At 42.5% G+C, this 12,315-nt stretch overlaps 2 protein-coding genes across 2 annotated transcripts in view; one reads left to right on the top strand and one right to left on the bottom strand.

Moving 5' to 3' along the window:
• Positions 1-12,315, bottom strand: part of LOC120635094 (UDP-glucosyltransferase 2-like) — a 43,364-nt gene that overhangs the window by 20,814 nt on the left and 10,235 nt on the right. The gene's annotated exons all lie outside the window — the stretch shown is intronic.
• Positions 9,392-10,856, top strand: LOC120635027. The gene is made up of 2 exons (XM_039905935.1): positions 9,392-9,476; positions 9,520-10,856. Exons 1-2 carry the CDS (start codon positions 9,392-9,394, stop codon positions 10,854-10,856), a joined length of 1,422 nt encoding a protein of 473 aa, XP_039761869.1.

Below are 12,315 nucleotides of genomic sequence, written 5' to 3'. Positions count from 1 at the left end.
ATGCATGGCTGACTGCCTCGAATCCCAATGCTCTCCGAGCACCGTATCCATTGATAGGCCCCACGTCTTGCGAGTCGAAAGCGAACTCGCAACAATCCTCTCGACCCCTCCCGATGGTGAACCTCTCGCCCCGACGACCTGCGATGAAGTTCATACTATTATCAAGGGTTTCCACTCTAAGAAAGCCCCAGGCCCCGACGGCATTACCAATAAAACCCTAAAATTACTCCCAGGACAAATTATCAACCTACTTGTGGTAATTTTTAATGTATTCTTGGCAAACTGCTACTTCCCCAACCAGTGGAAGGAAGCAACAGTCATAGGTATCCACAAGTCGGGCAAACCCCGCGACCTTCCCTCCAGTTATCGCCCTATAAGCCTCCTCAACACCTTAGCAAAGGTGTATGAGAGGGTAATATTACACAGACTGAAGGCAGTCGTAGAGGAGAAAAACCTCCTTAACGACGAGCAATTCGGCTTTCGAGCCAAGCACTCTTGCGTCCACCAAGCGCACCGCCTCACGGAGCACATACTGGCAGGATTCAATCGATACAGACACATGAGCCCCACTGGGGCCGTGTTCTTAGACATTGCCAAGGCCTTCGACAGGGTCTGGCACGCCGGCTTGTTGTACAAGCTGCACCATCTGGGCGTGCCAGCTAGTCTCGTTCGTTTGCTGCGAGCGTATCTCACCGATCGCACATTTCGCTATCGTCTAGACGGTACGCTCTCTTCCCCTAGACCCATACGAGCGGGAGTCCCTCAGGGCTCCGCGCTCTCCCCACTTCTATACGCGCTCTTCACGAGCGACATTCCCCGCGACCTACCGGCGACAGTCAAACTGGCCCAATTCGCCGACGATACCGCTCTCTTTGCGACCGATCCCAAAAAGAGCAACATTGCAAGTCGACTCCAAAAGGCGCTCCACCTGCTGGGCAAGTGGTTCCGCCTCTGGAGGATCGAGGTTAACCCCGAGAAGAGCGCAGCGGTGCTCTTCACGGGCAAACCGAGAGGCCGCTTCACGGTAAACCCCGCAGAGGTCACCCTCTACGGGCGTCCCATACCCTGGCAAGACAAGGCCAAATACCTGGGAGTAACGTTCGATCATAGAATGAGCTTCACCGCACACATTCGCAAGGCCCGCAACAAGGCTGCGTATGTGATGGGTCGTCTCTATCCGATGATTTGCCGCAAAAGCAAATTATCCCTCCGTCACAAGGTAACCTTGTATAAAACGTGCATACGTCCCATTATGACATACGCCAGCGTCGTATTCGCCCATCGCCCTCACAGCTCCCACAGGAGCTTTCAAGTCCTGCAGAACAAATTTATGCGTATGACCACGGACAGTCCGTGGTACATGCGCAACGTAGATCTCCACCGAGACCTCGATCTTCCCACCATAGCCCAGTACATGAAAACATTATCAAAGACCTACTTTGAAAATGCAGTCCGACACCCCAACCCCCTAGTGGTCGAGGCGTCCACTTATACCCCCGTCCCCGACGTCGAACCAAAGCGGCGACGTCCGAAGCATGTCCTTGACGACCCTGACGACAAAATAACTACCGACAACGTGTCCCAACCACACACACACACGCAACATTCACAGCGTCTTCGCCGGCGAAGACGAGGGCCCCGATTTCTGACGTCATCCGGACGTGGATCCTTACCACGGTCACGGGGGCGTTCGGACTAAACAATGATTAGTCCAAAAGTCCACCAACAGTCAGATTAACGTCGAACCGAGCCGAGGTCCGAGTCCTCGCAGGAGGCACCCTCGGGTCGACGTCTCCCATACTCCCCCCGATGTCGTCGAGCCCTGGGGCTCTTCTCATGGCGAGCTTTCGCGCTCGCCCCACTCCCCCGGTGACGCCGTAGCAACCCCTTAGGAGGTTATCGGCAAGTGTCCTTCCGAAAAAGCAAGAACAACCATCACTTAAACAAATTACCTTTACGTATGTAAACGTATCTACAATTATGTACGAGTCATACCATTTTAGTATCTACACCCTGCTATTAAGATAAATTTTCAATTAAATCTATGTTTATCACACAATGTATCTATACAGTAATTATTGTTTCGAAATAGTCGCGGAAAACCGCGACTTAGCGATGTGTACGTGTAAGATTTTCATGATTTTTTTATAGCATAAGTTTTTATTATGGAGGGTAGAGGTAAGGAGAGTCATCTGTGTATATGAAAAAGTGTCTTCAAAATGTATTAAATTAGGATGGCGCCACATTTGCATCAGGGTAACTCTTAAAAGAAGCGCCAAATATAAATATTGTTAGAGTAGGCTTGAAAAATAACCAAGGAAGTATGGAGATACAAGGAAGTAAGGTTATATTTACCACAATATTTTGTACAACGTAAGTTATTGAAATTCTCAATAATTAACTACTTTAGTCGATAATGACATTAAATTTTTTAACTCGGCATACTTCAATTCATCTACGATTGCTACATTCATACCATACCCTGTGCATCCACCAGCGCCATTGTGGAGGATTTTTGAACTGTTATTTAGCGCATACACTGGACACTTTTTCAACTTTTCTCCCATATAAGATGACTCTCCTTACCTCTACCCTCCATAGTTTTTATATAAACACTAGCGGACCCCAGCGCCATCTGTCGGGCTGATTTGTGAATCTAAACCATCCAGGGTGCCACCCAAACGCATACCACAAAAATCATTCAAATCGGTCCAGCCGTCTAGGAGGAGTTCAGTGACATACACACGCACATAAGAAATATATATATGAAGATAAGCATATTTCATAAGGAATGTAAAAATATTAAATCCAAAGAATCATATTTATATATTCAAACAAACTAAAAAGTCGAGTGCCAGAAGAAAAAAAGAAATTATGTCAGATGAAAATGACGTTATCGAAATTCAAATTAGAATTACGCGAATCTAAGCTTTATTTGTAGGCAGTCAAGGTTTATCATAAGGATAAAGGTTAGTGTCGCGATTGTTCTGGCATTCTTTTTTTTTTTAATAATTTACGGTAGTTTTAAACTCCGGTAAAAAGACTTTAGACTTTTTAGACACTTTCATAAAGATAAATTATTTAGGAACTCGAGAAATTATTAACGACACAAAATTTACTTCAGTTTTAGATTTACGTTTTCTTTGTGTAAGATAAATAAACTTTTAACATCCTTATCCTTATCAGTAGCTAATTCAAAACTTTCTAAGTGTTTACTTATAACAACCCTATTGAAGATAAAAGACCGACACGCGCATAGTACGCATATGCAGTTAATGGCTAACCTGTATTGGGAAAATAAAAAAATTGAAAGTATGTATGATCGTTTGTCCTTCCTTCACGTACTAACTTAGCAACTTGATTTTAGGCATAAAAAACGGGGACAACCGCGGGCAACGGCTAGTTCCTGTACATTTTTTTTTATTTTGTTATTATAAATTTACTTAGCAAAATTTAAACTTCACATTTTAATTTAGTTTTTTTTTTATTTCTTGGTGGTCTTCGGTGGACAGATGTCATCAGGCGAGTCGCTGGGAGCCGCTGGAGGCAAGCGGCCCAGGACCGTGTATTGTGGAACTCCCTACAAAAGACCTATGTCCAACAGTCGACGTCGATTGGTTGAAATGATGATGATGAGTTAAGATAAACCGACAGACTTGACGTTTCAAAAGGACGGAAGGAAAATTGCTGTACATTTTATATATTTTGAAAATTTTAATCGGGAGATGCTTTATAATCGATACAGAGTCCAATAGACATTTTTATTTAATTTTTGTCTGTCTGTCTATCTCTGTCCGGGCATCACGTGAAAACTACTGATCGGATATAAATAAAATTTGGCATAGTGGTAGCTGGTATTTCGAGTCAACACATAGGATACTTTTTATCCCGATAAACAATAAGTTTCCTCCGGGAAATGGGATGAAAATTTTTATCAATTTTACTTCATAGCTCCGTGAAAATTGAACCGATTTTAATAATTCTTTTTTTATTTGAAAGCGTATACTATCAAACATGTTGTGTCTAATTTTAATGAAGATCTGATAAATGTTGTCGGAGATAAAGCAGATAACTCTTCACAAATAGCAGCAAGTAGCAAGGCATATGGGACAACGATCGAATGCATGCGTACCATACTACTTAATATTATAAATGCGAAAGTTTGTGAGTATGGATGTATGGATGGATGTATGTTTGTATATATCAACTAAAATAATGACATTTTACTTTTTTAGTAGGTACATGGAGCTACGATTGCCACGATGATTATGATGTTAGTTTGTTCATCACATCTATTCTAGCTTCTCGATTGACTCATACACAGTCACGAGGGTCCGCTAGTATAAAATACAATAATTTTGACTTTTTTTTTTTTGCTTTTATATTGGTAAAGATATAACAAATATTTACATGCATCACAATGTATGTACATATTAGTTACATGCGAGTTAATATTACGCAATATTTGATTTGATCGTGGCTCGCTAATTACGATTATTTGTAGTGTCGTACTTGACCATTTACGAGGACCTTGGTAGTGATTAGAATAACAATGTATTAAATATTACAGATAACACGATCACTATAGCTCCGCGAAGTCGGCAGTCGTCCGCTGGGTACTGCCGCCATGTTAATTTCCGCCAAGCATTACTATGTTGCGATTTTTTTTTTTTTTACACTTGAAAATATAATTTTTATTAATACATAACTATAACCTAAAATAAACTATTTATATATTTAGTTATACTTTATTCTAGGTCTTTCCTGACTATTCCCGCGATGGTGTCATCATGTCTATGTATGTGTGTGTGTGTGTGTGTGTAAACCTCTCATAACTTTTGAACGACTTGATCGATTGGATCGCGATTGGCGGAATTTCTCTTTCAAAGCTAAATACCCTCTAAAATTACCAATAATACAGCAGAACCCTCATTCAGCCATTATGCAAGCAGTGCATTGTGTCCAAAACGGTGAAAACACTCCGCGCACATCTCACTTCACAAACGCGGAATGTTGCTAACTCACAAACTTTTTCCCAATTTCCACACATTATGGTAGACATTTAGAACATTAGAGGTAATAAATTGCTGTCATTAGCTATATAGAACGAACGATTGTTCGAGAAACACAACTAAAGAGGATTCGTTTTGATTCCTTTGAAGACAAATTAACAAAAAAATAACATAAAAGAAATTAAGAGAAACTTAATTAAATGTAATCTTTAAAAAAAAATGCCAAAAACTGTTTTGTATCACAAAACAGGGGGAGTCAAACGTTGATCCTGTAATTTTTATAGGTTATATCGGTCTGAGCTATAGCTGTCTCTTTCCCACTCTAAGGGGGAAGACATGAAGAGTTCAGGCGCAGCGGGACGGCAATAGTTTTTGGAAATATTCAACAAATTTGTCCCAGCTGTAACTTCGGCTAAACACCTCAGACACAGCCACAGAGCGAAAAAAATACACCTAGCAAAGTAAATGAATGAATGAATATACTTTAATTGCACACCGCAAAAAGTACATAAAAAAAAAGTATAACAAAACAACGTATACAATTTGGCGGTCTTATCGCTTCAAAGCGATTTCTTCCAGGCAACCAATGGCGAATCAATCAATCTTTTTAGACCAGGACGCATTTGAAACCCTCGTAGCTTTAGTTTTAAGTTGACGAATTTAGTTATCGCCATCAACTCACTTCTATGTTATATTTTACATGTAATGTACGCATCAAAAGTGCCATATATCCATATATGTGTCTATTTGAATAAAGAAATATTTGACTTTGACTTTGACTTTATACTAATATATAAAAATTATATTTTCTTTAAAATAATATAATAAATTAAATAAGAAACACAATAAACAAAATAAATAATTATCCTCAAACATAAATAATAAAGAATGAATAAAAGAGGAGAAGGGAGTAGTGAACTATCACGGGTTATCAGATGATTGAGACAAAAACTGATCATTCACAAGTTTTTTAAAGATTTGGATAGATTTTGCCCCTCTTATAGGCAAAGGTAAGGCATTCCAAAGCCTAACAGCCTGAATAGTAAAGAACTTATGGAAGAATGAAGAATTATGAGATCCTTTACGATCAGTTTCCTTGCAGTGCGGAGAACTTCACCTGGGCGTAGTACAAACTCAAATTTCTCCTTCAAGAAATGCGGAGTGGAAGGATGAAACAACAAAAACAAAAAATTAGCAGTTTAATATCAGTTCTTAATTTTTTTAACTTGTGACGTCATTGCATGCACTTCAATCCAAACAGAGTGTTTTCGCGGCATTTTAATTTTTTTTAATTTTATGACGAATACTGAAAATTGTGGATGGATTACTTAAACGATAAAAAAGCTTTGTAGTTAATTCCTCTAATTCTCAAGAGATCTGTGGGCTCTTCTGACCAGGGCGCGTTTGGAACCCTCGTAGCTTCAGGTTTAAGTTGGCGAACGAAGTTATCACCATCCCTTTACGATCATATAAACATGTGTGTATGAACGCTTCATAAGTGCCTGTGATAGGCCTGCATGAATAAAGAAATTTTGAATTTGGTTACGAAATTAAAATTAATTAAAATTATTAGCTTTATAATAAACCATTTAAAAAAAAAAACAGTTAAGTACATTATTGCTAGCAAATCAGTCTAAAAGTAACTCGGATACAGGTAGAAACGTGTAATGGATTATATACTATCGTTCAGATAATCATATGCCCTAGAAATGAGTTATTCAGGAATCACAGAGATATAAATATAGCTGATATAGATTATATAATCTATATTGGATAAAATACGTTAAATAGATTGGTTATCTAATATTATAAAGAGGAAAGATTTTTGAAGTTACATATATTCCTTTGGCGCGCTAGGAAAAATCGTATCCCAAAAATAGGTCTTGACGTCTGGTGACCCAAGAGCTGGCGCTTATTTAGCTCAACGGCTAAGTCTAGCTGTACAAAGGGGCAATAGTGAGCAGCATAAGTGAGCAGTTAGACCGCTTATATTTTTTGTAAATATTAATGTTAGCTTCTAATTACTATTATGTGTTTACTAATTGGAATTATATTTAAAATGAATAAAGTTAATAAAAAATAAATATAAAAAATGGTTTCTACATATGCGGGCAGCTTTTTACCATCTCCGTGTTCTTTAGGAGGAGGTACTGCCTTTTTTTTTTGAGAAAGACGTGAACCGCCAAATCCAACTCGGACGGGCAGCGTTCGGGAAACTTCGAGACATCTTTTCGTCCAAAATCCCTCAGTGCCTGAAGACCAAAGTCTTCGAACAGTGCGTGTTGCCAGTGATGACTTACGGATCCGAAACGTGGTCGCTTACTATGGGCCTCATAAGCAGGCTCAGAATCACTCGGGCGATGGAAAGAGCAGTGTTGGGAGTATCTTTACGCGATCAAATCAGAAATGAGGAGATCCGTAGAAGAACCATAACGGTTGCATAGATATAGAAATATATCACCGAACGTTAAAATGGTATCTCAAGATAGCGTCATAAAGATTGTCTTGAACCCAAATTGATATGTACATTATGTATATGTACATAATGTACATATCAACATTATACATTGACGTAAGTAGTACTGAGAGACAAGCCACAGACGTGCGATTAGGTACTCTGATAAAGAAATACGCCTAGCATAAATACGTGAGTTTTTTTTAACCCTACCCTCAAAAACAACGGGTTGTTATAAGTTTTGCGTGTATACCTGTCTGGCATAGTAGGTCCGGAACGTGTTGGCAACACGGGAAATAAACAAAGGATAAATTGTGTGTGTGTGTGTGTGTGTGTGTGTGTAAACCTCTCATAACTTTTGAACGACTTGATCTTGTTTTTGAAAATTTTGAACGAAGAAGAGAAGAGAAGAGAAGCTTAACACCTACGCTTGAGGTTGATGGACATAGAGTGGCACTTTTTTAGGTATTCCTTACATGCTCTGCAAAGGCTTGCTCTGCTTACACGCAATGGTCTGATTCTCCTATTACCTACTATGACTAAAAACATCTGAAACTCTATATATCTGCTCTATTAGACAGGTGACCTATACCCAGCTGTGGGATATCAATAAACTGAGCTTGATCAAACGCACCACTTTAATACAGTAGAGTAAATTAAGAACTAATAATAATAAAATAAGATCAGTGAGACAGCAAATATATACTGACAGCTGGCACTGTCACTTTGGTTTTGGGCGAGTAATAAAATTTAAATGTGACAAAGGCGTCTTTCGAGAAAAACTAAGGGAAATTAAGTGGTTTGCAGAGATAGTGTGTTTTATCTTGGTAAACGGATAAACCGATTTTGATTGTATTTATTTGAATGGTGAATTAATCGAGAGTTTTCATAGATATCTTTGATTCTACGCTGCACTTCGAATCCCATGTGTCGGAAGCCGTTCGAAATTGCTTTTTTAGGCTTAGTCAAAGTCAAAGTCAAAGTCAAATATATCTTTATTCAAATAGGCACATAGATGGCACTTTTGATGCGTTATTATATACAAAATGTGTACATAGCAGTGAGTAGTGATGGCGATAACTACAATCGTAAACTTAAAACTAAAGCTACGAGGGTTCCAATCGCGCCCTGGTCTAAGAAGAAGCCCACAACAAACTTAGCCGGGTGTTCTTTTTGTTATCACCATCTCATATTGTCATTAGAAAATATTTAAGAAGCAACCTGGTTAGAGCAAATAACGCGACGAACGTGGCATCACGCGGACGCAGCGCGATCGCTCCGCGGTTTGGAAAAATTAGTAAAAGTGGGAAAAGTTTCATTTATAAATGTGTTCTATATCTTAAAAGTTACGTGATAGTGTCTTGTACCTGTTAGTGACAAAATTAGAAATATTTGATGCATATTTGGAACATCTATGTGCGCTTTTGTAAATAATTTTGTGTGTTTGCGGCATAAACACGCGTGCAATTCTCTTAAAGTCGCGGCGACCCCCCCCTTTTTCTGACGTTTTATGGTGTGCATAAGTGACCGTGGCATTTTGACAAAGTTTTGGATTTTTCTCGGTCAGCATTGTGATGTGAGAGAACATTTGCGGTCACAGGTTTTCTAAAGCTGACTTTTGAGGCCTACTTGTTTCCCTATCGGATGCCACTAGGTACAAAATTATATTTTACAGCATAGCCTATGTACCCCTTAGTTCTCTGGAAAAAAAATCTAAATATTCAGAACGATACTCTTTCAGTAGTAAATATTTACACCAAACGGCGTCGCCCGTACCAACTGCAAATCTATATTTGTAGTACAGATATACCTAAATCAAGTGATCCGACGTAGTCTCCGTACCAACTTAACCGACGTAGTCACTACACAACCTTTTTTTTTTTTTTTTTTCTATATTTTCGCATATTGGTAATATATTATTGACATGGCACCCTCGGATGAGATCCAAGTACAAATTGACCCCCCATCATCAGCTGACGCCACACCTAAGCCAGCGCCTACCTCTAAACGTGCAGTACGCGCTCCGCCGGCTCTCCGGGAGCAAGTGAGCAGGTCACTTGCTCCCTGACCTCCCTGCGACTGCGGATGAAATTGTCGACCTAACCTCACTTTCAAGAGTGGTGACACTACTCGCGAAAATTACTATCGAGGCAATCACTGATGGAAGAAGCGTCACCGCCTCGAAAAAAAGGATAGTAATTCGCGCTGCGGAGGAGACTCAGAAGGCCATTACAAGATACGAGCGGCTCGCATCGCCTATGAGGGTGAATGTTGGCGCACCATTAACCAACGCAACCCACGCTATCAATTCGACCAATTTAGCTAACGCTTCACCCGCTGCCTTGAACCTAATGTGCTCAGCGACCCTGGCCAGCGACCCAAAAGACGACCTCCGACAAGAACTCGTAACGTGCGTCTCCGAGGTTAGGAAGCTGCGTGGCGACCTCGCCACTGCCGCCTACAAAACACTCCGTGCTCCTGCTTCTGCTGCGGCGGCGTCATATGCGCTGATGGCAGGGCGTCCCACCCCAGCGCATTCAACCACCCCTCATCCGACGCCCTACGCATCTCGCACCATGACTTCACCCCCGCCCCCACTGACACCGTCGACAAAGCCAGCACTCGTTATTACTACAAAGACGCCAGTAACAACCCGACAGGAAGCTGTCGAAGCTTTCAGGAAGAGCATCAGCTTCCGGGAGGCCAAGTATGCGCCCTCTAAAGTGTCGCCACTGTCTAACAACAAACTCAGGGTGGAGTTTGACTCTATCCGGGACTGCGAGGACGCCCTGAGGCGCCTGCGCGATTCTCCAACGGCTCGGGTAACAGCAGAACCAGACCGAAAACTAAGGCCCATGATAATTTTAAAAGGTATTTCCGTAGACGTATCGTCGGACGATCTGGTGAATGTTGTTCTCGGACAAAACACAGAGTTAGAAACATATACACACGAAGACATAAAACTTAAATTCAAAAGAAGCAACCACAATAAAAACCTGTATAACGCCGTCCTCGTAGTGAGCCCACAGCTGTTCCGAGCTGCGGTACAAATGGGAAGGGTTCGCGTCGATCACCAAAGGGTACACGCGGAGGAGTTCTCCCCATTCGTACAGTGCCACCATTGCCTACAGTTTGGCCACGTGCGTAAGCACTGCGGCTCGGAGCAGAGGCGCTGTGCTCACTGCGCCGAGGCCACGCACGTAGATACCGACTGCCCAGTGCGGGAGAATCCGCATGCAACCCCCAAGTGCTATAACTGTGCCGCCAGCAACGTTAAATTTGGCAACACCCACGACACCGCACACCGGGCAACATCCAGCTCCTGCACGATACTTGCTAACATGAGACAAAAAATTCTTAATAACATTGACTATGGATACACACACTAAACTCCATATTATACAGTGCAATACCGACCGCTCGCGCCACAGCTTTAACGAATTTATCAATCACTTCATCTCTTCCAGACACACAATCGCTTTGGTTTCTGAGCCATATACGGGGGCTCGGGACGAGGTTAAGTCTATCCGCGGTCTTAACATCCATCAGTTCCCAGCCAAAGGAAGAGTAAAAGCTTGCATTATCGCGAAACCCAATCTATCCATCATTGGTCTATCGCAATACTCGTTCCCGAACCTTTGCGTGGTCCGGGTCCAAACCGGTCATACTCACACACACATAGCATCTGTATACGTTGAGCCTGGCACCGATATCCACAGTACACTTACACACACGGACAACTTCTTACAACAAACCTCTGATACCCGTTGTATCCTGGGTGGCGATTTCAACGGCTGGCACCCACTCTGGGGAAGCGTCCGAGCGAACAACCGTGGGGAGGAGGTTATCGACATGGCCCATGCAAGCGATCTGTATGTGTGCAACGAAGGTAACACGCCCACCTTCGAGACCGTCATCCTCGGCCACGCACGTTCTTCAATAATCGATCTAACCTTCGCATCCGCTTCAATCCATCACCTCATAACTGGCTGGAAGGTAGACATTCACGCATGCCCCTCGTCACATCACAACGCCATCTCTTACACATACACGTACACGCGCTCCCGGAATTACACAGCACGGTTCGACCACACGTCCACCTTCCGCTACAAAAACACGAAGGCTCAGTTGGCCTTTTTAAAAGCTCTCTACATACCCAATTTACCAACGCTGACATTCTCGACACCGACATATACTCACTTAACACACATCAACTTGAAAAATTCATAGACATTGTCACTGAAACCATTCACATCGCCTGCAGGGAGTCCATGCCAACCAGAGCTCCCGGCTCCGCATGCGCACCACCCCCGTGGTGGTCTGACTCACTGGAAGCCCGGAAGACCGAAGTGATCCACACCCATCATCAGCTCCATCTGGCCAAGAAGAGAGGAGAATTAACAGATGGCTTGGCCTGCGAGCTTCAGACACTCAAAGCCGCCTACGCTGATGATCTTAAGGGGGCATCGATTTCCGGGTTTCGAGACTTCTGCCAACTGCAAACACGCGAGAACGTCTGGTCTTTGACCAACCGGATGCTCAGGGACTCTGCACCGCGGCGCCCACCGGCTACCCTTAAGATCGGAGGCACCTACACAACTAACACGCACGACACCGCTAAGTCGCTACTAGATCATTTTTACCCTGACGACTCACCGGTCTCCGAGCCCAGACATGACGATCTCAGAGCCCACCTTGACGATACCCCTGACACCGATGACGATCCACCATTTACCTCAGAGGAGGTGCTGGAGGCCCTACGAAGAATTTGTCCGAAGAAAGCGCCGGGACTCGATGGCCTGTCTTCGGACATATGTCTCCAGTTTGAGGCCTCATATCCCGCGCTGC

The sequence above is a fragment of the Pararge aegeria genome, chromosome 26 (assembly GCF_905163445.1).
Source record: "Pararge aegeria chromosome 26, ilParAegt1.1, whole genome shotgun sequence".
Classification (NCBI taxonomy): domain Eukaryota; kingdom Metazoa; phylum Arthropoda; class Insecta; order Lepidoptera; family Nymphalidae; genus Pararge; species Pararge aegeria.
This window is presented reverse-complemented; position numbering and strand designations above follow the sequence as displayed.

Bases quoted from the DNA above. Each gene is read 5' to 3' on its own strand.
- LOC120635027 (XM_039905935.1), top strand. From the start codon at position 9,392: ATGGCACCCTCGGATGAGATCCAAGTACAAATTGACCCCCCATCATCA. The intron at 9,477-9,519 runs GTGCAGTACGCG...GCAAGTGAGCAG, and splicing joins GCCAGCGCCTACCTCTAAAC to GTCACTTGCTCCCTGACCTC.